Source organism: Stenella coeruleoalba, assembly GCF_951394435.1.
Source record: "Stenella coeruleoalba genome assembly, chromosome: 7".
Lineage (NCBI taxonomy): Eukaryota > Metazoa > Chordata > Mammalia > Artiodactyla > Delphinidae > Stenella > Stenella coeruleoalba.
Genome location: NC_137153.1, coordinates 105,506,866 through 105,533,419, shown reverse-complemented (window position 1 = coordinate 105,533,419; position 26,554 = coordinate 105,506,866). Strand labels below are relative to the sequence as shown.

General features: G+C 47.1%; 1 protein-coding gene across 22 annotated transcripts in view; it reads left to right on the top strand.

Moving 5' to 3' along the window:
- The window catches only part of ASTN2 (astrotactin 2), a 1,502,867-nt gene that overhangs the window by 1,241,136 nt on the left and 235,177 nt on the right, over positions 1-26,554 (top strand). For 20 of the 22 annotated variants that reach the window (XM_079927232.1, XM_079927229.1, XM_079927230.1 and 17 more), the window contains 3 exons: positions 18,604-18,728; positions 21,918-22,022; positions 25,065-25,244. The exons of 1 other annotated variant lie outside the window; for it this stretch is intronic. In XM_079927232.1, the coding sequence (XP_079783358.1) occupies positions 18,604-18,728; positions 21,918-22,022; positions 25,065-25,244 (410 nt within the window). The remainder of the gene's footprint in view (positions 1-18,603; positions 18,729-21,917; positions 22,023-25,064; positions 25,245-26,554) is intronic. One more of the 22 variants, XM_079927224.1, reaches the window with a different exon arrangement.

The window sequence follows — 26,554 nt, the reverse complement described above, 5'->3', positions numbered from 1 at the left end:
CTGGAAGCTGGCAGTCCAAGATCAAGGTGTCAGCAGCTTTGGCTTCCTCTGGGGCCTCTCTCCTTGGCTTTGGAGGGCCACCTTCCCACTGTGTCCTCACATGGTCTTCCTCATGTATCTCCAGTGTCTCCATTTGTCCAAAATTCCTCTTCTGATAAGGACACCAATCATTTTGGATTAAGCCCGCCCTAGTGGCCCCATTTTAACATCATCATGTCTTTAAAGGTTCTATCTTCAAATACAGACATATCCTGAGGTGCTGGAGGATACTGCAAAAATAAATGTTTATGTCAATCCCAATCATCTATATAGTGAAGTCACACTACTATATATAAAATAGATAACTAATAAGGACCTACTGTATAGCACAGGGAACTCTACTCAATACTCTATAATGGCCTATATGGGAAAAGCATCTAAAAAGAGTGGATATAGGTGTATGTATAACTGATTCGCTTTGCTGTATACCTGAAACTCACACAACATTGTAAACCAACTATACTCCAATAAAAGTATAAAAATTATATATATATATAGAGAGAGAGAGAGAGAGGGGAGACACAGTTCAGTCCTTAATTTAAGGTAACATTCACAGGTTGCAGAAATTAGAACCTGGCTATCTCTGGGGGCCATGATTTAGCCTACCACAATACCTTTCAATTTAAACGAAGCCAGAGGAGCCAGGGCCATAGCTGGGGCACTGGGTCAGGCACTGAAACTAGAAATCAGAAGCAGGGGCTGGATGCACAGGTATGAACAGTAAGGTCAATAACCAGAAAGGTATTGGAAGCAGAAGCGATTGGGTCAGGAAGTGTGGTTCAGAATGAAGACTTTGCATGATGAGTACATGCCCAAGTTCTGCTCTGATGTTGTATTTCTGGATGGAAAGAGTGGGCTTGGTTGGTGAAAGGGATAGCAGAGGGAGGAAGAGAGGCTGACTTCTAATAGCAAGGTTAATGTGCAGTTCACACTAGCTGCGGAAGTTAGAGTAGGGAACTGTTCCTTTTGGGATGATAAGATAGTACAGATACCAGAATTTATTAGGTAATTGAACTCAGCAACTTCTAAATGTACTTCCTGGCCTGAAAGCCTCTACTTTAAAACAGGAGTCAGCAAACTTCTTTTCTGAAAGAGCCAGATGGCATATATTTTCAGCTTTGTGGGCCATGTAAGCTCTATGGCGACTACTGAACTCTGCCAGTATAATACGAAAGCAACAACAGACAATAGATAAATAAATGGATGGGTCTGTGTGCTAGGTAAATGTTACTTACAAAACTAGGTGGGGGCCAGGTAGACTAGAAGGCTGTGGTTTGTCAACCTCTATAAGAATACAGTTTCGTAAACAACTATCTGCCTATGCTTATTATCATTATTTTAATGAATAGATTATTTTAGGGCAGTTTTAGATTTATGGAAAAATGAAGTAGGAAGTACTGAGTTCCCATTACCCTCTATAACCCCGACCATACAGTTCCTCCTGTTATTAACATCTTGCCCTAGTGTGGTAAATATGTTACAACTGATGAGCCGGTATTGATACTATACTGTTAACTACAGCCCATAGTTTATTTTATGTTGTACAGTTCTTGGGTTTTGACAAATGCATAATGTCATGTATTTACCATGACAGTATCGTACAGAATAGTTTCACTGTTCTAACATACCCTGTAGCATCTATTTATCCCTTCATCTGTCTCCCTGGACTCCTGGCAACTACTGATCTTTTTACTGTCTTCAAAGCTTTACCCTTTACAGAATGTCATGTTGTTGAAATCATACAGCATGTAGCCTTTTCAGACTGCCTCCTCTCTTGCAGAAATATGCATTTAAAGTTCTTCTGTATCTTTTTGTGGCTTGATAACTCATTTATTTTTATTGCTGAGAACTACCCCATTGTATGGACATACCACAGTTTGTTTGATTATCTAGTCATCCGATGAAGGATAGCTTGGTTGCTTCCAAATTTGGCAAATATGAATAAGATCCCCAACATTCACGTGCAGGGTTTTATATAGACATGACTTTTCCATTCATTTTAGTAAATATCAAGAAGCACAGCAGCTTCGTCAGAAACTAACCACCTTTCAAAGCTGCTGTTCCGTCTTGCGTTCGCACCAGCAATGAACTCTTCCTGTGGCTTCATCCATATCTTCAGCAGCATTTGGTGTCATCACTGTTTTCGATTTTAGACATTCTAATGGTTATGTAGTGGTATTTTATTGTTGTTTAATTTGCAATTCCAGAATGACATGTGTTGTGCATCTCTTCATATGTTTATTTGCTATCTAGATATCTTCTTTGGTGAGGTGTCTATGCAGCTCTTTTGTCATTTCTTAAATCTGGTTGTTTGTTTTCTTATTGTGGAATTTTAAGTGTTTTCTGTATAATTTGGATACAAGTTTTTTTTTTTTTTTGAGGGGGAATACAAGTCTTTTATCAGATACATGTTTTACAAATTTTTTCTCCCAGTCCGTAGATTGTCTTTTCATTCTCTTTAACAGTGTCTTTCACAAAGCAGGAGTTTTTAATTTTAATAAAGTGCAACTTATCATTTTTTTTTCTTTAATGGATCATACTTGTGATGTTGTATCTAAAAATCTATCACCAAACCCAAGATCACCAAGATTTTCTGCTATGCTATCTTCTAGAAGTTTTATAATTTGGAGTTTTAAATTTAGGTCTATGATTGTTTTGGGGTCAATTTTTGTGAAAAGTGTAAGGTCTGTGTGTAGATTCTTTTTTTGCATGTGGATGTCTATCTGTTCCAGCACCATTGTTTGAAAAGACTATCCTTTCTCTGCTGAATTGCTTTTGCTCCTTTAACAAATATCAGTTGATAGTTTTGTGTGGATCTATTTCTTTGCTCTCTGTTCTGTTCCCTGATCTATTATTTATCTACTATTTCACCAAAACCACATTGTCTTGATTATTGTAGCTTTATTAGTAATTTATTTAGTAGTTTATTTAATAAAATGTATTTAATAAATAAATTTATTTAATAAGTTAGTAATTTATTTAGTCTTAGAGTTGGGTAATGTCAGTTCTTTGACTTTGTTTTTCTCTTTCAATTTTGTATTGGCTATTCTGGGTCTTTGGCCTTTCCATATAAGATTTAGAATGAGTTTGTCAATCTCTACAAAATAACTTATTGGGATTTTGATTGGGATTGCATTGAATCTATAGATTAACTTATGAACATAAATATCTTCCATTTATTATTCCATTTAGATCTTTGATTTTTTTCATCAACATTTTGTAGTTTTCCTCATATAGATCTTACACATATTAGATTTATACCTAAGTATTTCAGTTTTTGGTGTCAGTGTAAATGGTGTTGTGTTTTTAACTTCAAATTCCAATTGTTCATTGCTGACATATTGGAAATAATTTGACTTTTATATATTAACTTTGTATCCTGTAATTTTGACATAATCACTTATTAGTTCCAGGAATTTTTTGTTGCTGCTCTTGATTGTTTGGGATTTTCTATTGAATATTATTTTAAAAATTACATTCTTATTAATAATGATGATGATGATGGTAGTTAAGAGTGCATAGTAGGAGGTGCCATGTGCATGCCACATGCACCATCTCATTTAATTCCACAACAACTTAGAATCACCAGTATTGTTATTTAGTCCCTATTACAAATGAGGAAACTGAAATTTAGTAAAGTGTGGCAATCTATCCAAAGTTGCAAAAGGCAGAACAAGACTTAAACCTTGTCCTTCTTACTAGGAAACAAATAATAATCATAGCAACAGTAACCACAACTCAGTTAAATGCATACCAGGCTGTTTACATTCATTGCCCCTTTTGATCTTTGTAACTGAGTCTGTCAAAATCGATACTATTATGATCCTCACCTAACAAGTGTGGTAACTGAGGCTCCTGAAATGAAATAACTTTCCCAGGATCACACATCTAGTAAGAGGTGGAGTTTAAGATCCATTCTCAGTGCATGTGGATACAGTTATTATAGGCAAACTTGAGGCTGAGCATGGCCATGTGACTTCATATGACAATGTGGTCAGTAATTAACAAGACTGGAAGCTAGATCCAGGGTCTTAGAAACTGAATTTAATTATATTTTGGTGTCAGATTTTGAAAAGGCCAAATATTGTGTTCATTAATTGGATTTTTGTTTTCCTAGGCCCCTTTAAAGTTTTGACGTCCATTGATTTTAAGGAGCACTTAAAAGCCATTTTCAACTGTCCTATAACAGTATGCACACTTCACCTTGGTTATCATGTAAACTGGCTAATGTCCACACTAGCTGGGCTCTGGATTTGGCTATAGCTGATGTCAGATGTGTTGGAATTGAAAAGGAAGGGATGTGAGAGATGGTCAGGGCTCCTCATTAGCACAATGTTGCAGGAAATACGTGCAAATAGTGCTGCCTTTTCTACTGCCTATGGGTGTTTTCTTCCTCCATTGCTAATGACTAATAAAAAAAGAGGGAGAGAGAGAGAGCAAAGAAGAAAGCAATTGCTAGTAGATTTTCTTCTACTGCAGTAGGTTTCTCATTTTGCAAAAGCTCATTAGAGACGGCTATATGGGAAGACTTCCAAGATGCCCCAGGGGGAATGGGAAAGACGAAGGGGAAGTAGAAACTTTCAGAGATGTGACCCCAGCCACAAATTCACACCAGAACCAGCTGTTCTGGGGTCACATGTTCAGATTCTAAAATGCACCTCATGGCTTGGATTTAAAAAAAAAAAAAGGTTTACCTCTCTAACTACTAGCAGGAATAAAGTTATTATAAGTGCATTGATGCTGTGTGGTCAGTTAAAATGTGGCTCTGATTTTTCCTATCTGTTGCTTTAAGTTAGAGTTTTGAAGCATCTTTTTTTTTAATTTCTTTTCTTTTATTGGAGTATAGTTGATTTACAATGCTGTGTTATTTTTAGGTGTATAGAAAAGAGATTCAGTTATATACATATATCTATTCTTTTTCACGTTCTTTTCCCATACAGGTTATTACAGAGTACTGAGTAGAGTCCCCTGTGCTATAAAGTAGGTCCTTGTTGATTATCTGTTTTATATATAGTAGTGTGTATATGTTAATCCCAACCTCCTAATTTATCCCTCCCCCAAACTTTCCTCTTTGGTAACCATGTTTATTTTCTAAGTCTGTGAGTCTGTTTCTGTTTTGTAAGTAAGTTCATTTGTATCATTTTTTAGATTCCATATATAACTGATATCATATGATGTTTGTGATAATCTCTAGGTCCATCCATGTTGCTGCAAATGGCATTATTTCATTCTTTTTTATGGCTGAGTAATATTCCATGGTATATATGTGCCACATCTTTTTTATCCATTAATCTGTAAATGGACATTTAGGTTGCTTCCATGTCTTGGCTATTGTAAGTAGTTCTACAGTGAACACTGGGGTGCCTGTATCTTTTTGAATTATGGTTTTCTCCAGATATATGCCCAGGAGTAGGATTGCTGTATCTTATCATAGCTCTATTTTTAGTTTTTTAAGGAACCTCCATACTGTTCTCCATAGTGGCTGTGTCAATTTACATTCCCACCAACAGTGTAGGAGGGTTCGCTTTTCCCCCCACCCTCTCCCCCATTTATTGTTTGTAGACTTTTTGATGATGGCCATTCTGACTAGAGTGAAGTGATAACCTTATTGTAGTTTTGATTTGTATCTGTCTAATAATTAGCATTGAAACATCTTTTTATTCTTTTAATTTGGAGTCTAACCTACTAGAGGTTCAAGTTCACAAATGTTTTTGAGACTCTTCTATGTATCTCAGTCTTAGTTGGGAGCTGGAGAAGGAGAAGGAAGACACAGTCTCTGCTCTCAATGTGGGGGGAACAGACACCTCACAACAGTTTCTGTGCAGGCTGAGGTAGGAAGAGAAGTATTCAACACATGGGGCTGGGGGGCATTGCCTCAAGCATAAATAACTCTCCTAAAAGTCAGGAGTAGGGTATGTGGTTACAAAAAATCAAATCAACCAGCAAAACAAAAACAAAACCCATGTTATAGAGAAAAGAATTCCAAATTAGTGTCCACCTGTCCCTGGGTTCTTATTATAGCTCCGTCATGTGACTTGGACAAGCTGTGTGGAAAGGAGTAAAACAAAAGAATTTGAGGTCTATTCCAGCTCTAAAACCTGCGTCTTTCTTATTCGTCATCAAGATAGGCTTTTTGAGAATGTTAAATTAGACTGTGCTGGAACAGTGTTCTCTGCAGCAGCAGTAGCTGCCATTTATTGAGAGCTTGCTAATCCCTGGCCTTCTGCTAAGCTATTCAGATTATGGACTCTCTTAATCTTTACAGCACGTATGTGAGGCAGGGATGAATGTTATTCCCGTTTTTCTGATGAACAAACAGAGGCCCAGAAAAATGCAACGTTCTGTCCAACCAGAGCCACACAGGAGATGGGAGGTGGAACCAGGATGCAAATCCAGGTGTGTCTGGCTGGTTCCCATGGCTTCCCCCCTTGGGAACTTCCTCTTAGCCCTCTAGAGCCATTTAGGGACATCCATGTTAGTCAGGGAAATGGACCCAGGGCTGAAAGGGTCCCCAGAGATGGGAAGCGACTTGCGAAAGGTCACACAGCAAGTTAATGGCACATCTTCACAGAACTGGTCTCCTCCAGCGCAGGATTGAATGCGCACGAGGAACGGTGAGGACACACACTAGGATTCAGGGAGAGTCAATGCCTCAGCCCTTGGAATCATTTGGCAAGTGCTTTTGTGCCCCTGCTCTACGTCTGCTGTTCTGCTAGATCCTTGAGATAGACATGAATAATGGTGTGGGGTGGAGGGGCCCTGAATACCAGAATATGAAGATCCTAATTGCACTTGAAATATCTCTAAAGGTTCAGGGATATTGGCTTCTGCCCTTGACTGTGATAGAATTAGCAGCTAGACCTCTCAGGGAGGGAGATACACTGGAACCTGTAGCTCAGGGCGTGGAGAGAGAGATCTAGGCTGAGTGGCACCCCTCCTGGGGCAGCTGCCACCTCGGACCAGGAGATTCTGCACTCACACCCTGCAGATCTGTGGGAGGGGGCAGGTTTTAGGCTTGGATCTCATCCGGCTGCATCTGGGCTGTATTTGGAGCAAGGCTAATTTCCCTCTTCAAATCTCATTTATAGCGTCTGAAAAAAAAGAGATAATGATAGCACTTGGTTGGAAAAATGCAGAGGTTGGACCTAGTGATGTCGAACTTTCCCCACCCGCAGCTCTAAAGTTTTATGCCCGGCTGTCAGGGCCTTGGATCCCTTCTCTTGAGAACTGGAGGGACAGTTCAGGAAGATACTCCGGAGGACCTAGTGACAGCAACTCAGCTTGTTCCCCGTGTTATGACAGGATGAGGAATCCCGGTGCTGACACACAGGCGAGAGATGGAGGGCGAAGCTGCTGAGGAGAAGATAATGTTTCTCTAGCCTGCAATTTCTTTCAATTTCAGGGATCGCAGTTACCAGGACAGGAGTTAGTAACAGCCATGCCTGGAATGCTAAAGTGAGTTTGGTGCCACTGGTGGAAACGGTTTTGCATTTAGAGAGGGAAGCCTTGTGCATTGTGTAACCCAGGCTTCACATTGAGTGTGTGTGTGTGTGAATACACACCTGTGTATGAATGAGGGTAGGGCAGGAGAGAGAAAGGCAGGTGTGAGCATGGTCGGAGAGGCGGGTAGAGGGGTGGAGCTGACAGCCCTGATTCAATTGTATGTGACCCTAGGAAAATGACCTCACCTCTCTGCACCCCAGTTTTCTCACGTTCATCATCGAGGTAATAATGCCTACTTTGCAAAGTTCTTGAGAAGTGTTTGAGTTTGTTCAGGCTGCTATAACAAAATACTGTAGACCGGGTGGGCTAAACAGCAGGCATTTATTTCTCACCATTCTGGAGTCCGGGTAGTCCAAGATCAAGGCACTGACAGATTCAGTGTCTGGTGGAAGCTCACTTCCTGGCTCTCCCCATGTCCTCACATGGCAGAAGGGACAAGTAGCTCTCTGGCGCCTCTCTTATAAGGGTGCTCATCTCAGTCATCAGGGATCCACCCTCATGACCTAAGTACCTCCTAAAGGCCCCACCTTCAAATACCATCACATTGGGGGTTAAGTTTCAACGTATGAATTTGGAGGGAACACAAACGTTCAGTCTGTAGTGAGCAGGTTAGAAACAAATCCTCCAGAGCATCTAACACATGGTATGCGTTCAATAAAGGGCAGTTACTGTCATTAATGTGGGGATCCCCCTGGGACATGGCAACCAGCGCTGGTATTTTCAGTGACTCAACCTTCATGTTTCAGCATTTCATTTAGGGGGAAACCAAAACATCCCTAGCATATTTTTGCATAGTTTTTTAAGAACACAGAGTTAGACTGTTCAACGTCCAGCTTACTAGCTCTGTGAACTTAATTAACCTCTTTGTACCTCTGTTCTCTCCTTCAAAAAAAATAAAAATTAGAATAAAGGTTCTTACCTTTCGGGATTGTTGTGAGTATGAAATGAGATATGTGCAAAGCCCTTAGAATGATGTCTAGCACATTGTAAGCAATCACTAGTTATTAGCTTTACAAATGATCCTGCTGTTTTGATACTAGCTTTCTAGGGAAGAAGGGGCAAGATGGGTAGGGAGGCAGCAACGAGTGAGGCAACGATCCAGGCCTCACAGGAGGGAGATTGCAGTCCCACAGCTGAACGCATTGTTCGCACCCCGCACCCCGTCATTTCCATTCAGCTAGGAGGCATTCGTTCATTCACTGAATAAGCATTTATTAAGCCCCTTGTGTGCTTCAGCCACTGTGTCAGGGCTGGATGCGTAGAAGTGAATAAGACAGACATGGTCCTTGTGCTACAGTGCCCTCGGTCCAGTGAAAGAGACAGCGAGTGACCAGGACCACAAGTCCAGTGTGAAAATGTTAGGGTAGGGTGGTGTGCAAACTCAGGGAAGGGGCATCGAACCCGCAAATGAAGGGAGAGCCATTGACACAATTCTGGAAAAAAACCCCACAAAACTGGAGTGTGGTAGGCAGAATAACGGCCCCCAATATGTCTACATTTTAATCCGTGGAATAGATTATCTTACATGGAAAAGGGAGAGTAAGGGTGCAGGTACAAATGAGGTTGCCCATAGTTGATCCTGAAACAAAGAGATTATCCTGGATTATCCAGGTGGGCCCAGTGTAATCCCAAGCGTCCTTGAAGTGGAAGAGGGAGGCAAGAGAGGAGCTCAGAGCCGTGTGATTCCAGAAGGATTTGACTTGTCTTGGCTAGCTTTGAAGACGGAGCCAAGGAACGTGGGCAGCCTCAGAAAGCTGAAAAAGGCCAGGAGCTGGATTCTCATCTAGAGCCGCCAGGCGGTGTGCAACCCGGCTGACACCTTGGCTTTAGCCCAGAAACCCATGTCAGACATCTGGCTTACAGAGCTCTCAGATAAGAAGTTTATGTCGTTCTAAGGCATTAAGGTTGCAGTGATCTGTCATGGCAGCAACAGAACACCGATGCACGGAGCCAGTGGTATCTTTGAGTTAGGACTGTCCTTCTAGAAAATCACTCTGGCCGCAGGACGGTGAACAGGTCGGAGGGGCAAGGCCGGATGCAGAGAGAGAGCGCAGTTAACAGGCTGTTGCCACAGGCCCTGGGAGAGGGGATGGTGGCTTAAACCAGAAGAGACAGCTGTTATGTGCTGTGTCTCTACCAGATCCTGGAATCCGAGGGGAATCAGCCGAATAGATCCCTACAGCCGAGACCTACAGGGCCTGGGATGGAGACAGACATGCAGAGAACAGCCATCCCTGGCAGCACTGCCCGACTTATCCCATGACTCTTCTTCTACTCCCCGCCACATGCAGTTATGATGGAGACCAACAGGTTCTACCTCCTGCGTCTCGCTCAAACCTGTGCCTCTCACCTGTATTCTGCCATCCAGCTACTCCGTGATGTCTTGGCTGGGTCGCTGCAAAACCTCATACCTGGCCTCCCTCACCCCAGCCTTGTTCCTTTCCCAGCCCATCCTCCACCCTGCATCCAGGCCTTCTTTCTAAAGCTCCAATCAGATGGCATCACTGTCTTGCTTAAAACCTATAATGGGTCTCTTTGCCCTCAGAATAAAGCGCACATTCCTCAGCATCATGTAGCAGATGCGCACGCGCACACACACACACACACACACACACACACACACACACACCCCTTTGGACTTGGCACATGCTATTACTTCTGCCTGGACCTCACCCCCGCCTCCCTTCCTCACTCTCTCCCTGGATGACCCCTCCCAATCGAGCAAGACTCACCTCCTCCAGCGAGCCCTCCTGACCTCCCCAGTCTGTGTTAAGTGCCCCTCCCTGGGTCTCTGAACCTCCTCTATGAATCTTAAACTACCACATTAACCTATAACCGTGTCTTTAAATAGTTAAGGGTTCAAACGTTTTTTTCACTGCAACTCAGTTATGCAAAACACTATATTCTTCTTAATTTTCTACAGCCGATATAATATTTCCCTCAAGTTTTCATTCCACTGATAGCAAAAAAAGTAGTTCAACTTGCCAGTTAAGGATACAGAACGTACTCTTCAGGGTAACTGTTTAGTCTGTTCAAAGGTGAACTCCTCAACAGCCAACCCTGTCTTTCCCTTACCAGGCAGTCTCCCCGACCTCTGCTTGGCCTCAGGGTGCAGATGGGGGCTGGGAAGAATGTGGTCTACTGGATCCTTGCTGGCGTTCACTGTGTGATTTCCTGTGTGAGCTTGGCTCTCAGCCCTTGCACTGGCTTCCATTGTGATATGGATGGTCTTGGGCATTTCTTTTAAGAGGGGCTACATATTGGCATCCACTCCCAAGTCCACAGTCACAAAGTCCCCACCCTCTGTGGGACCCTGGTTCTAATCTCAGGCCTCCTTCCCCATCCCCGCTTCCTTGGGAACAGGAAGCTTCTGCCAAGAAGTCTTGTCATCTTTATTCTCTCTACCCTGCAGGTGCAGGACGTGGGGGGCCGACTTCTGCTGGCCTCTTGCTCACCTACTGATACCCTCTCATGGGACCTTCTGTTGGCTTTTCAGAGAAAGGGGCTCACAACCCCCCCCCCCAGATTATACCCTGATCTAGGGAAGCAAAGCCCGTCGTTCCTGCTCGCCCCCATCCCCCTTGGATTTTCCCCAAATCCTTGTTGGTATTTAAACATTTGTTGGTACCTCCCTCAAGGCTGGGGTGAATAAGGACGGGATGTTGACTTCCAAGAAGCCCAGAAAGAGGGTTGGTGACTCTCAAGCCTGAACTCTTGGCCTCTTGGTCTTCTGGGCAATTCCTCCCAGAACTAGTGGCAGAAAAAAAGAGTTTTCACCTTCCTTTTTCTGTCCTGTGGGAACTCCCCTGAGGTCATAGCCTGTACCAACTGTACATTAAAATAAGATATTATGATCTGGGTTGGCCAGGCCTGCCTTTGATGTATAAGGGACCTTCACTCCCAGCACAGGTTGGCTTTCAAAACTATTGTCTAGCTCAAGTCACTACAAAGCCAGCTTTGAGATCTAGCCCAAAGCTGAGTGACGGCTCCCTTTCTCTTCCAGAAGGTATGTGCTCTTCTATCTAAGGACAAATGCCTTTGATTTAGACCAATATGACTCACAGGGAATGAAAAAGGCTTCATTTTAACATTTTCAGCACCATCATCCACCTTGCACACATTTTCACACAATTTATAACATGTGTCTTACGCTAGGCTGTGAGCACCTTGAGAATGAGGAATGTCTATCTTATTGTTTTCCCAATGCCTGGGACACAGTAGTGAAAATTTGTTGAATGAATGAAATGAAAGGTTGAATGAAAGAATGACTAAATTCAGGGTGCTTGAACAAAAAACTTGCATGAAGACTCCTAATTAAGAAGCAAATCACATGAGAACAGAGTTAGAAACAGAGTTTCTAACTGTACCCAAGAAGGGCAGGGCTTGGGGCGGGCGTGGTTCCTCACCACGAGACCCCATGACTCCAGCACCTACGGCATGGCTACAAAATCTAGCCCAGTGCGTCTCAGTCTGCGCTTCAGAGAAACAAAGATTTTGTACCAGCCGCGCCCCCCCCCACCCCGGTTCCAGAGGTAGGGAGTGGCTTTCCAGAACCACCCAGAAAGGCACTGACAGAGTCGAGATGAGAGCAGGGACCCAACTCCTTGATCACAGAGGAAACCACATCCCAGTCAAAGTTGCCTCTCACGTGGCAGAAAGGCTTAGTTTAGCTGGAGGCGAAGGATGGGTCATGGTTCAAACCAGGGGAGGTGTCCTCATTAGTATTGGGCTTTTTTCTTGGCACTGTTTCAGGAGGCTGCAGGCAGCCTAGGGAGAGCCAGGGAGAGCGGCCCCGTCCCTGCAGACTCAACAGCGCGCAGGCCAAGACTCCTATAGTCTTCCCTTGACTAAGGAAAGGCTGCAGACAGTGCTGACTGGCTCTGGGATGATTTACTTCTCTGAAATACCTCCATTTAAATGCTAATTTCCCCAGAACTGAGGGGTGATCGGCTCTTGCATGCTGGTGGCTGTGTATTAGTGTATCCAAAACACTCACACGTATTCTTGAATGGGGACAGGCGGGAGGGAGAACCTTGGGAAGGGTCGGGGCAGCCAGGATGGCCAAGGAGCCCAGCTTCCCTCGCTTGTCGACAAGTTCCTGCCAGCATGGCGGATGACAGGGAAGCTACGCAAGGGACTTGCTCCGGGGAAAGGCTCCCTATAGGTTTGTGTCGCTTGGAGGTCATATGCAGGGGGCATGGGAGGTGAAGAAGCCTGCCCCTACTCTGTACACAAATGAACAGAATCTTGGGGGGCTTGTGCTGTAGGCGACCCCAGGCTGGGCTCTCTGAGGCTCTCAAAGGAATCCAGGATCTGGTATGGGGTTTAGGAAAAGGAACTAGCACTAAAGATAACTAGGGGGCAGTTCCCTGGTGGTCCAGCGGTTGTGACTCCGCACTTCACTGCTGAGGGCCCGTGTTCAGTCCCTGGTCGGGGAACTAAGGTCCTGCACGCCATGTGGTGTGGCCAGAGAAAAAAAAAAGCTAACTCTATATGAAGCCTCTTCCTCAACCCTTGAAGTTCAACTCATTACTCCCATTTTACAGATGACATTAGGAAGGCTGAGTAAAGTGTAAGTGACCTCTCCAAGGTCACACAGCCAGAGTCTGGATCCATGTCTGTATGATGTCTGAGCCCATGCCCTTTCCACCACCAGATCCCAAGGTAACTGCTGGAATTTACTCACAAACAAGAGGCGTGAGAGAGAAGTGACAAGAAAGATTTATTCCAAGTGGGGAAAACTGACATGGTTTCTTGGAAGGGGTGGTTTTTCGACTGGTCCTCCTGTTTCCTCCTAGCCTTCCTCACCCCCCACCCCATCCCCTGCACCTCCCCGATGTGAATGCACACGTGTGTTCACGTGCTCACCAAGAGTGGGAGTTCCGGCCAGCCTCTGCTGAGTGAGATCACTTTTTCCCATCTGGTGCCCGCTAGCTCTGTGGCCCTGGCCCCTATCTGAGCTCCATGGGAGCCAGGGTGTCTGCATGTTAGGAAGTTAGAGGAAGAAAAAGTAGGGTTTTGAAGCTTCTTATGGAAAGGCTGGCATTTTAGACTAAAATCCCCAATATCCCTTGGAAACTAAAGCATTTGGGTACCCTGTAACAAAACATCAGAAAGGACCCCACACAGGTCATACACACATTACTTTTGTCTCTGGGTTTCCTTCCTTTGCTTCCGCAACAAACGTTCATTGAGCATCTACTTTGTATGCAGTTGACACTGGCCTCGGCCCTGGGGAAGGCGGCAGCAAATGGGACAGGCATCGTCTTGGCCCCCGTGGAGCTCACAGTCTAGTGGGAGAGTAGATATCCATCAAGGTCCCGAAGAGCACATCTGGGTTAGGAACTATGACGCTCTTCCTAGAAGAAAAGAGCAAGATGCTATGAGAGGGTGTAACAGGAGAACTGACCTTGGGAAGCTTTCTGAAGGGCAGAGGAATAATGTGTGGTCTGAGTGACAAGTAGGAGTTGGCCTGCTGCAGGGAGCTGGGGGCCAAGAGCTTTCCAGAGAGGGCAAATCCTTTGTAGGAAGTGAGTATGCCCCATCAGAGGAACTTAGGGCCAATCAGTGCAGCTGGACCGCGGGCAGGGGCACTGGTTCGTGAAACAAGGCAGAAGGAGTAGGCAGGGGCTAGATGGTGGAGGCCTTGAGACCTTCACACAGTGCCTGCGTTCTCCACCAGGCACCTCCTCTGAATTCCCACTGCCGTACCCCTAGCGTGCATGGGAGACCCCGAAACACATTTGTGGAATGAAAGAGACCTCCCACTCCCAGAGTTCTCCCGAGTCCCCGGAACCCAGGATCTGCTACTTTAAAAATCTTATGAATTGTTTCCATATAATGTCAATTGAGATTGAACTGTTTTCATGGATATTTGCGGGGGGGAGATGTTTGTCCAAAGAAACAGTAGCCCTGTCGCCGTTAGAGACACAACTTACGCAGACCTGCACACACACAGATATGCACGTACAGTGGTATCCCTGGGCTCGGAAGCACACCCCTCCCTGGCCTGGTCTCAGGTTATCCCGGTGATCAGGAGCACGGGCTCTGGATTGATCCAGTGAATGTGTCCTTACTGAGTACCAGGTTCTCAGCTAGGAGCCCCATTACCACTTCCTAACTGTGGACCTCAGTTGGACAAGTTCCTTAACCTCTCTGAGGATCCATGTCTTCATCTGTAAAATGGGAATAATAATAGTAGTTATAGAATTCTCACGTGGTGAAAATGGCATACACATTCACATGTATCTTGACACACACTACCTAGGACATAGCTGATGATCGACAAATAGGATCAATAAACAAATATTACTTACTCTTCTTCCTATCTGCCTCTTATTAGGATTCGTTAGTTGCCTGGTAGTTTATACTACACACACCCCCACGTACACACGAGCTCTGAGAATCTGGATTTGTTTTCGAGCCAACTGAGTTTCAGCCAGCACCCTGCCATCCCCCCCATCACCTCCCCCAGGTGGGTGCATTCTGAAGTTGCTGTCTGGGTTCTGCCTGGGGTTCTCGGCCCAGTGGCACCTTCCCAGCTCTGCTCTTCCCATCCTGTTTTGCCTCCCGGGAGAGCTGACTAATGCAAAGGCCCTGGGCGCCCTCTGCTGGCAGAGGCCATGCAGGACTTGTGGCCATCGCCCAGGCAGCCACGAAGGGGCCCAGTCCTGAGGGGCCATCATTGGTCCTTGGTCTTTGCTGCAGCTGTCTTGTCATTCCCTGCTCCACCCCTGCCTCCCTCCCTCCCCGCTCTCCGCACTGGCCTGTGAACTCCCACCCTTCCATGGTCTCCCACCTTCTCACGCTCTTCCTTGAGACCCTCCCTGCGTCCTGCGAAAACCTTCCTCCGAGAAGGGGAGTGTGCGCTGGCCCCCTGCCCTCCTGAGGGCGGCCACTGTGCTGCCACTCCCTGAGGTCAGATTGAGGTCAGATTTGCCCAGAGTCAAGCCCAGCTTAAATAGAAGGCAGAAGGATTAGAGGAGAGGAACGTGGGGCTGGCGAGGGTGTCCCTGTCCCCCTCCTCTGCGATTATAAACGCATAGCCAGAGATGTGAAGTCGTGACCCTGGGTGGTAAAATGAAAAGTGACGAGCTTGCCTTCAGATCCCTCTTCCCAAATGCACTTGGTGTGTAAGTCCAGGGAGGTCAGTTCACGTCTCAGAGCCTCCATTTCCCCATCAGTCAAGTGGGGGTGTAATCGCACTCATCTCACAACATGGGAGTGAGGGTCGTGAAGTCACCTGGAGAGCAGAGCCCCTCGTATGCGGTCAAATTACAATGAGTAACAGACCCCTTCTTTAGGCTGCAGCCTGTCTGGGCTCAGTGCACCCCGGGGTGCTACGGCTCTTCCAGCTTTGACAGCCTGTGACTGTCACAGGCAGCGTCTTCAGTGCCCCACACCTGTGCAGTGATGTGGAGTGTGGGCTTTGGGGCCAGACCACCTGAGATCTCCCGCTTGCCGGCTGTGCGGTTTTAAGTAGTTACATAACTGCTTTGTGCTTGTGCTTTTCCACCTCCCAACTAGGGGTCTTAAGGGCACTTAATCCATATGGTTGGGTGAGAACTAATGTAAAGTACTCGGAACGTCGCCTGGTGCATAGGAGGTACTCAGCAGTTTTTGCCATCATTGTTATTGTGATTTCACTAAGGCAGGCTGAAGAGCGCTTAGGATCCCCATTTTACAGATGAGAAAACTGAGGTTTGAGTGGTTTGCTCCAGGTTTCACAGCTAGGATGCAGTGTGGGCAGATCAGGAACTCAATCTTCAGAGCCATCTCAGTCTTGCCCTCTCCTATTCATAAAACAAGTGCTTGGGTCTCGTGGGGAAGGGACCTTTAGCCAAAAGCCTCCAGCCCATCCAGATCCCTGATAGCTGGCCCTACTGACTGTTCTGTGTGGCTGATCCATTGTCTCCCCCACCCAGCTGGGAAGATCTAAAGGACAAAGGGAGAAGCCAGTCTATCTCTGGATCCTGAGTACCTAGCTCAGGGCTCCACCCCGAGTGTGTGCTCAGCGCATGTTAGTTGAATGACTAGGGCAGGGGGACAGTCTCCACCTCATTGTATGTCTAAGGGAAGGTCTGTATCACAAGAGGCCACCTCATGAGGGGGACAGGAAGAAACTTAGTTCCTTAGGCCCTGGTGGGAGTTACATGCTACCTGGGGGCACCTCCATGACCCCTGGCAGGTTCTCTTTTTCTATTCACGTGGCTGACCCACACGTCCAAGTCTGCAGACAAATCAAAGGCCAGCCACAAACACAGGTGGAACCCACGACAACAGGCACACGTGTAGACATAAGCAGGTACGGCTCTGCAGACAAACACGGGCACAGCCATGCTGCACACAACAGCGTGCTTAACTGTACAAGTGTGGGCCTAGAAACTCAACGTCGTGCGCATGCGTGCCCAGCAGACAGTCCAAGGCCCAGCCGCTTACCTCACCAGAGGTGCAGTCAGAGAGACCAGGTTCCAATCCCAAATTTACCACCTCTTAACTCTGAACCTCATTTTTCCTTTCGTGTAAAATGAAGATAATGATAACTATCTTGTGGGTCACTGTGAAGACTAAATGATTAAATAGATGCAAAGTGCTTAGCGAGATTCTAGCAAATTAAGGATTCAATCAGGAGTTGTCAAAGATGACACTGATGATGATGACGAAGATGCTGGTGATGTTGAAGATGGAGGCAATGGGTCCTCCCCTGGATGCTGACCTGCTCAGGGGTCAGACACCGAGAAGGTGTTCACTAAATGAATGACTAGAGGGTGAGCTTTGAAGGTGCCTGGGGTGGAGTGCATGGGGACGTGCAGTACAGAAAGGAAGGTGACCCAGGTCACAATGCTTGCTTGGCTGCCTTTGAACTGCCCGAGATCCAGGCTTCAAAGGCATTGCTTTGGCATCACAGATTTTTGTTTGCCTCTTTCTGATTTTCATTTCAAGGTTGCCCATTCCAGGTGGCAAAATGAAGCGATAAACCTCCCCTTCCCTTTGTTCTTCAATTCCCCCTCCTCCTCTCCAGATCGTAGTTAGTGTCTCTAACTCTGAGGATTTCTGAATAAGAAGGGACCTCAAAAGTCAGATCTGAATACAGAACTGCCCTGGATACCGTCCATGCCAAGTGGCTATCAAGTTCCCTACTTGCATACTCCCAGCTACGGCAAGCTCACCACCTCGCAGTGGCAGGCTGTTCCATTCTTAGGCAGGTCTGTTGTCTGAAAGATGGAAGCCTGCCTCCCTGCAATGCACTATCACCTCATCCCCCACACCTTAAGACTACCTTTGTTCAGGGTTCAGTGCCCCGAGGGCACCCCGAGGCTTGTCTTCTGTTTCCTGGAGTGGCCCTGCAGAGAAGCGACAGAGGTACCTGAAGAATTTAGGGCAAGAAAGAGCACTAGCCTAGGAGTGGGGAGATCTGGTTTTGAGTCTAACCCGTTGGTTGTCTGTGAGAAATTTGCTCCCCTTCTCTCGGCCTCAGTTTCCCCATCTCTAAAAGGAGGAGTTAGATCCAAAGGGTCTCTTAGGATCCTTCCACTTTAGCACTCCAACACCCATTCTTTCAAGCCTCCCTTTCTCCAGCTCAGTCTCACCCGCTCTTTCTTCAAGCACTCCACACTCTCCTCAGTTCCCTTGCATCCTGGCTCACCGTTGTCACCGCTTATGTAAAGGGACATTTAGCAGCCAAAGAGACAGTTTATAGAATATCAGACTGTGTCTTAGGCAGTTGGCAGCTTTCTCCCATTAAGTGTTTAAAACTACCCTGAGATCTGACTTTCATAGAAAAGGAAACTGAGGTTCTGAGTGGACCAGGAACTTGCTCAAGATCACGCAGCTAGTAAGTGGTGGGCCAGGACTGAAGCCCCAGCCTGCCGGATTCTGGAACCCGTCCTTAGCACCATGGCCCCGGGGCTGGGACTCAGGGAGCCAGAGGCATCCCACCAAGGCCGTCCACAGGCTCACGAGTCAGTCTCTTCTGTGACTACGAGCTCCCTGCCCTCCTTCCCAGCAGCACCTGCAGCCTCCGCTTCCTCCATCTGGCAGCCTCTCTGCTCCTCTCCACAGGGAAAACAACTTCATCAAGGACTTTCCTCAGCTGGCCGACGGGCTGTCAGTGATCCCGCTGCCGGTGGAGGAGCAGTGCCGGGGGGTCCTCTCCGAGCCCCTCCCAGACCTCCAGCTGCTCACCGGTAAGACACACATGCTGGACCCCTCCCCAGCCTCCCTGACCACACACCTGCTCTCCAGTCCATCTCAGCTCTCAGCACATCCAGGATGGGCCCTGCCAATCCTCTGTGTTTGTGAGGGATGGGATGGGAAAGGGACCTACCTACCATTTCTTGGACTCATGGACTGTGCAGAGCTGGGGGCTTCCCCGAGACTCCAAGCTCTGAGCTGAGGCCGGATTTACTCTCTTAGAAACTTCAAGTACACAGTGCAGTATTATTAACTACAGTCACCGGGCTGCATGCTAGACCCCAAAACCGCACTCATCTGGTGTAACTGGACCTCTGTACCCTTTACCCAACATCTCCTCATTTTTCCTGCCTCCAGCCATCCTACTCTCTGCTTTTATGAGTCCAACGTTTTTCAATTCCACATAAAAGTGAGATCATGCAGTTCATTTTTAAGTCATTTTAAAATAAAATAAGTGGACCTCCCCCATCCCCACCCCAACCAGGAGCCTCTCTCAGTTGACAGCATCTCAGTTACACAAGCTGTTTTTGAATGTGGGCACTGGGCCATCCTGGGGGTTGGGTATCATTCCTCTCGTGTTATAGGTGAGGAATCTAGACTCAGAGAGGTGAAGGGACTGATCAAGGTCACACAGTAAATCTGCCAGGACTAGAACCGGGTGCCATGGCTCCAGGTCTTCTGCCCTTTTCACTCCACTCTGCAGTCCGTCCCCCAACCCCCAAGCTCCGTCTCTCCCCTACTGAGAAGGCCTCTTTTGCAGGCTCTCCTGAGGCTTGTATTTTCTGTCCCACTGCGGGATGCCCATCTGTTCCACCTCATCTTCTCCCAGTTCCTCTCTTGCCCTTTTGGGGGACTTTCCCAAGATGTAAGGACCCTGGCTCTGCTTTTGTGATACAGTACATTGTGGTTCTGCGTTAGTGGTACAAACTCTTAGGATTATTTGTTTTGATTTGGGGATCCTTGGAGGTGTCCTCATAAAGGAACTGTTATATTTTAAGGGTTATTATTTTTTGTTTTTTTTTTTTACTTACCAGAAAAAATACCCTCTCCCCCAATCCCGGGGCTTCATTTTACCCCTAATCCTTTGGTGGGGATCTAGGATAGAGTCAGGTAAGATGGGGGTCAGAGATTGAGTAGGACCAGGGATGGGTTTTTGGTCAGGAATAGTATGCAAGGAAGTGAGTGAGTCAGTAAATAGGTATTTATTGAGAGCCTACTATATGTCAGGCTCTGTTCTGTCTCTGCAGGAGTGGGAATAATATAGACCATGGCCTTGACCTCAAGGAGCTGACATTTCACTGAAGGGGCTTATATTTCAAGCTGGAATCCAGGAGGGACCAGGGGTGGGGAAAGTGAGGGATGGAGTGATGATCACTTATGGGGGTGGCCCAGGGATGGGGTGAGGGGCAGGGAAGATGGTTTGGTAAATTTCTTGATAATCAAAAGAGGCAGCAGCGTTGTTTTGCTTTGTTTTGTTTCCTTTTGGACACCATTCCACCAAGTGCCTAAGCTGCATCAGCAGTCTGCATCAGAATATCTGCCTCCCTCTATTGGGGACGGCCCCTCCAAGCCTGCTCAGAATTAGGGCAAGCAGTCATAGACGGGGCAGAGGCTGCCTGGGTGCTGGTGTCTAGTCTTCCTGTACAGACTGTTTTCTTTGCCCTGACTCAAAACACGGCCCTCTCCTCCTCTCCCACCCTCTCTCCTTCTCTCCCCGGTGTCTGCAGAGGAAGGAAAGGACAGGCAGAGCAGATAAACAGAGAGGACGTATTTGTAACAAAACAACCTCCCTCCAGTGGACATATCTTTGGGGATCATGAATATTTTACTTTAAAATGAAAAGAAAGCCTCTAAGAAATTATATTATTCCTGGGGCTAAGGGGGGAAAAAAAAGTTGATAGTAATGGACAACTTTTATACTGCAGTAATGTCCAGGAAGAAATCATTTGTTCCAGTGAGATTCTCATTTGCATCTTGGTATCAAATATCTCTTTAAGTGCCTCCTCACCAGGGGACAAGAGAAAAGGACAGAAAATGTGCCTGCCATTTGCAGAGGATACACAAGAGTAACAGTAACTGCTGATGTGACTAGCATTTCTTTTTCACGTATTTTTTCCTGATTATAAAAAAGAGAGTCTGCAGTGCTTAGAGCACAAAATTTAGAAAATGGAGATGAATAGAAATCGGAAAACAAGGATCTTTCACACATCCGCCACACTGAGTTAACCACTTGCTAACATTTTGTTGTGTTTTTTTTTCTTTGTTTATGTTTTGTCTACACTTGTGTTTCACACGATGCATTCTATGAAACATGAGTTCCAGTGAAACCTAAAAACGGGGCTCCTTGGTCAAAAATGTTTGCAAAACGTTATGCACTATTTTCACGTACCTTTAAAATGCATATTAATTTATTCAAGGTGCTGAGAAATTATACAGCTTTTTTTGTTTTAATCTTTTTTAACTTTGTTTAGCCAGCGTTTCTTGGTCTTGTTTGAAATGGTAACCTTTTATGCGTACGCACAGGTATTTTATGAGCTACCAAAGGACATCTTATGTTTCCATGTTAGGAAACAGTCTGTAGAGGGTGAACAAACATAAATCGTCAGATAGCAAATGTGTCAGGCTTTGCACATGGTCTCTGTCACAGCTGCTCAACTCTGCTGTCATCGTGCAAAAGTAGTCTTAGGCCGTATGTGATGAATGGGCTGTGGTTCTCTGGCCCCCAGTCCACACGTAGGACATTTCAAGATTACCAAAGGACTTCCACTGCTATTAATTTATTTGAGTCTCACAATACGCTTGTGAAATAAGATCAGCCCAGGTAGCCATGGTATCAGATGGGGAAACTGAGGCACTGTGCTATCTAGCACCCCATGGCAAATCGCCACCAGAGTTAGTGGAACCGTAAACCCATTCTTGCTTGTAGGGTGAAGGGGGCCATGTGAGCTGTAGAGCAGAGAGAAAAGGCGGGGTTGGGGCTGAGGTCAGAGGCCAGGAAGGAAGAGGCCTGGAGGTGGAGTCCAGATAAAACTGCCAACCCCAGGGAGAGCCCTCACCCTAGGGCCGAGCCTCTGTCCACTTAGAAGAGGTGGCTGTTGCCCAGAGCCCAGGGCCACAGGGTGGGTTTGTAGGGGGAGGCCTCTACGTGCTGGGCTCACACGAGCTTCTTCTTCCCTCCCCAGGAGACGTCAGGTATGATGAGGCCATGGGTTACCCCATGGTGCAGCAGTGGCGGGTCCGCAGCAACCTGTACCGCGTGAAGCTCAGCACCATCACCCTCTCGGCAGGTGAGGACTGCCGCCCGCAGCCAGGGGGCGTAGCGTGGTTCAGCTCAGGTCCGCCAAGGATGCTGGCCCTGGAGATGCTGAGGGAAGGAGGCCACGCCCCACCCACCTACCACCGCCCCCCCCCCCCTTCCCCGCCATCAACAATCTCACAGGGAGGGCAGATGGACAAGCAGGCAGGACAGTGGTGTCCACACACTGCAGCAGGTCAATGCAGTCATGGGGCCGCTGTCCATTCTGGGGAGTCAGAGAGGCTCCTGGAGGAAGGGGTGTCTGAGCAGGGTGTGGGGGATGAATAGGAGAGAGGGGCAGATGATAATCTAGGTCACACTTACATTCTCAAAGCACTTCAGGTGTGTGAATTGTATGAGTTCTTTCAGGCACTGATTCCTCTGGGTTCTCCTGGCTGATTTCTTTTCCTGCCCATTTCCTACTCAGCAGTAATGCAGTCCCTGCTCCCCTCCCCCCACCAACACACACACACACACACACACACACACACACACGCACGCACGCACGCACACACACGCTGCTCACACTTTGTCCACATGAACCCTGTGCTTCAGCTGATAGGGACAGTTTGTTGTTCTCAAAATGGGACATTTTCTTTCTTGTCTCTGTGACTTTGCGCACGCTGTTTCCTCCGCCTGGATCTCCTCGCACATCCTGCGATACGCGGAGATGCCTCCCCCATTATCTCTACCCTTTGGAATAATTCAAGGAACTCCCTGTGCTCAACTGCCTATATTAAAGCACTAACAAGTGCTTGATTCACATCAGAATCCTGTCTGTCTCCCCCACTAACCTGACAACTGTGGGTAGGGCTTGGGTCTTATTTATCCCTGTACCTTACATTCCTGCACATTACTGGTGCTCCGTTTTGATGAAGGAATAAAAGATAAACGAAAACTGAAAAGGAAATGAAAACTGAAAAGATGGGGCCTGGCCTTGGGTTTTCTACCCTGACTCTTACTCATAACACTGCCACTGGGTTATTGTCCAAGTATCTTGAAATGGTGGGCGAGCTCTTTTCTCCTCTTTTCTCTTTCAATATCGCTTCGTTCGTGAACAACATGGAACTCTTTTAGCCTGGGTATGGGGAAGTATAAATAGTAATTATGGCTGACATCACCCAAGCGCTTTATAATGTTTCATATCTTAGGGCTTACATCAGTCTCGAGGGGAAGGCATTCTTTATCACTTTTTTTTTTCAGATAAGGAAACTGAGGGTCAGAGAGGTTAAGTAACTTGCCCAAGGTCACACAGCTAGTAAGTGGCAGAACAGGAGCAGGGCAGGGATTTGAAGGCAGTGTTGTCTGCCTGGATAAAGAGCCACAGGGCATCTCCATGGTGTTATTTACTACTTAACAAAAACCATCTCATTATTAACTCTGCTGCATTAATTACCCAGCTGCATGGGTTAACAGGTTGATGGGGAGGGGTTGTTCTAATCAAGGACCCATTCTTTGAGCCCTGTTTCTGTTTTTACCACCACCCACACCTTTACACCTGCGCTTGTGAATAACACTGCCGTGTTCCTGTTAGAACTACAAAGGTGTATCTACGTTAATTAATCAATAATGACGCTCCCGAGAACTCCCTTGTAAATCAAATGTTCGCACATTGGAGCGCATTTTTCATGTGGAAGAAGAGCTTGCTCTTTTACATTCTACTTTGATGTGGCACAGAATCAGCTGTTCTTATAATAATGGGCGTCGGTGTGTCTGCTGTGTCCGGGATCTGTGCCGTGAACCTGGTTGACTTGTGGGTGGGGAAGGATGCATGTGCAGACTCAGAGACAAGTAGGACAGACCTTCTGCTTTCAAGGTGATGCCTGTTGAAGGTGCAAAGGGTGGGTGCTCCAGATGGTGGGAAAAGCTTCTTGGGGGAGGGGTGACTTCCTGGGGCCTGAAAGCATGAGTGTGACTTAGGGAGGAAGTGGGTGTCCATTCCAGGTAAATCGTGGGGTGTGTGTTTGTGTGTGTGTGTGTGTGTGTGTGTGTGTGTGTGTGTGTGTGTGTTGAGAGTGTGGGAGGGATATACATAAAGAAAAAATGATGGAAATCCCAGATCACATACAGGAGAAATAAGAAAACTGATTTGGCCACAGATAAAGCCTGATGTATGTAGCTCATGGGAGATGACCTTGGAGGCCTGGGATACCCAGGTAGGGTCATTGAGCTTTATCCATAGCAGGGAGGAGCCCAGAAGGTCTTAAGGCCCCTGGAAAAATAGCTTGGTGACCTGCCTGTAGGAGGAGAAAGAAGGCAGGGGGGCAGTGGTTACTGAGTGATTGCTGTGCAGGCCCCATGCCAGGCACTGAGGACTCAGGCCCCTTTGGCATAGGACTAAAGGCAATGGAACAGCAAGGAGGCCCTTGACAATGGCAGGAGAAAGGACATAACTGTTGTTTTAGGGAGGCTGAGGCAGGGACAGAAAGGGAAGTGATGTTACAGGAAGCTAAGCCAGGGATCAGATATGAGGACACAGACTGTCTGCTGAGCCTGGGCCAGTGCAGCCCCCAGGCTCCAGCCGTGGACCGCTCAGGCCCTGGATAATTGGGTACATGGGAAGTGCGTGCATCCTGGGGTGAGAAGAGAAGTGGGTTGGAATCCTAGCTCCTCTGGCTGGAGGACCAAAAGCAAATCAGCTCCAGTTTATGACCTTTGACTTGCTCATCCACTCGACAGGGCTTATTATGGGTGGGACTGCAGTGCTGGGCTGAGGTTAAATTAGACAAAGTGTCCGGAACATCTAGCAGTGTGCCTGGAACACGCTAGGTCCTCAGTAGATATCAGCTTTGATTTTTCCTGGTTGTGATGTTCAGGTCGCCAGCTATAGGCCTTCCCCTGCTGTTGATTCCCTGTCAGTCCTAGTGTCTTGTGTGTCCACCAGCGAGAGCAGTCTTTGCAAAATAAGTGAGGGAAAGCTGTGCACATGTGGCTGCCACCATGGTGATGGATAAAGCACCAAATCCAGGCTTGTCATTTGCCGGCCACCAGCCTCCCAAGCCTGACCACCTCTGCGTGCTGCTCCTCTGTCCAGGCTTCACCGACGTCCTCAAGATCCTGACCAAGGAGAGCAGTCGGGAGGAGCTGCTGTCCTTCATCCAGCACTACGGCTCACACTACGTCGCAGAAGCCCTCTATGGCTCCGAGCTCACCTGCGTCATCCACTTCCCCAGCAAGAAGGTCCAGCAGCAGCTGTGGCTCCAGTATCAGAAAGGTAAGCCTGGAGGGCTTGCTGGAGGTGGTGGCCAGATGCAGTGTGGAGGTAAGGCTGCGGGGGAGATAACTGAGCTCCCTGGGAGCTAAATCCTGGCTCTGCCCCACAGAAACTGGGTGGCCTTAGGCAAGTCCCTGCCCCTCTCTGGGCTTCTCGTTCACTGTGGATGGAATGAAGGGCTGTGTGATGCTTTCTCAGGAGTCTTTCAGTTCAGGCATTTCCTGAGAGCCCGGGGTGTTGTTCCGGACTCCAGAACCCTGGCCTTCTACTGCACGCTCCTTGTTTCCCACTCTCTCCCCTTGAAACAACTGCCAGGGTCGGCGGGTGGAGGAGGCTGTGGGGTGGGAGTGTGTCTCCTTGACACCTTCTTCTCTTCAGGCTCTTGAAAGAACCCAAGAAGAGCTCTGGCTCCTTTGGGAGCAGTCACCTCATGTCTGGGGGACAGTTTCAAGCCTCTGCCATGGAGAGACTTTTATCCTCAGGGAGGGTCAGCAGATCTTATTTCCCTCCGATTCTCAGCTATTATCAGAATTGGAATTTCCCAGACGCAGGAGACCAGTCTGTGCCACTCCCCTTGGGAAATCCATTCCCTTCCCACCTCAGTTTTCCCTTCCTGTGAAATGGGTACTTTAGCCATTCCTGTCTCCCTCCTACAGTAAAGGAAAGTGGTTTATGCAGTAGCATTTGGAGAAAGATGGAACTATGGCACACACGCATTATGTATTGTAACAGGTCCATGTAGTCGCAGCCCCATTTCACAGATGAGAAGATGAATCTCAGATAAGCCAACAAGTGCCCTGCAGACACACATAGCAGGGTGAGGATCACTTCCTGTTACCATTGTTACTATTATTATCAATTAATTTGAAAAGAAAGTCTCTCGATCGACAGAAAGGGTGAGGAGTAGTGTTAAAACGTGCTTGCACCTTCTCCATATGGACCAGCCATCCTATCTCCAAGAACCAGATTGACCGTAACTCCTAAAACCACAGAATGTGGGAGCCACAGGGACCTGGCAGGTCTCACTGGGCTCAGCACTCCCATTGCACACCTGGGAAAACTAAGGCTGAAAGGGAAGAGGAATCTTGCTCAGAGTCACACAGCTCCTCTGGATAGAGCCAAGACACAGCGGGACGCTGCACACTCCCTGTCTAGCTCTTCTCATGCAGCCCCTCATCCCCAACTGGATGAAGCCCTTTGTCTTTCCCCGAACAATTCCCTTTGCACCCTCCACCCTGTCATGGTCTCATCCCTCCCTTTCTCGTGTGTGCGACTGTTTGGGGCACCAGGGGTGGTTTATAGGCGCAGGG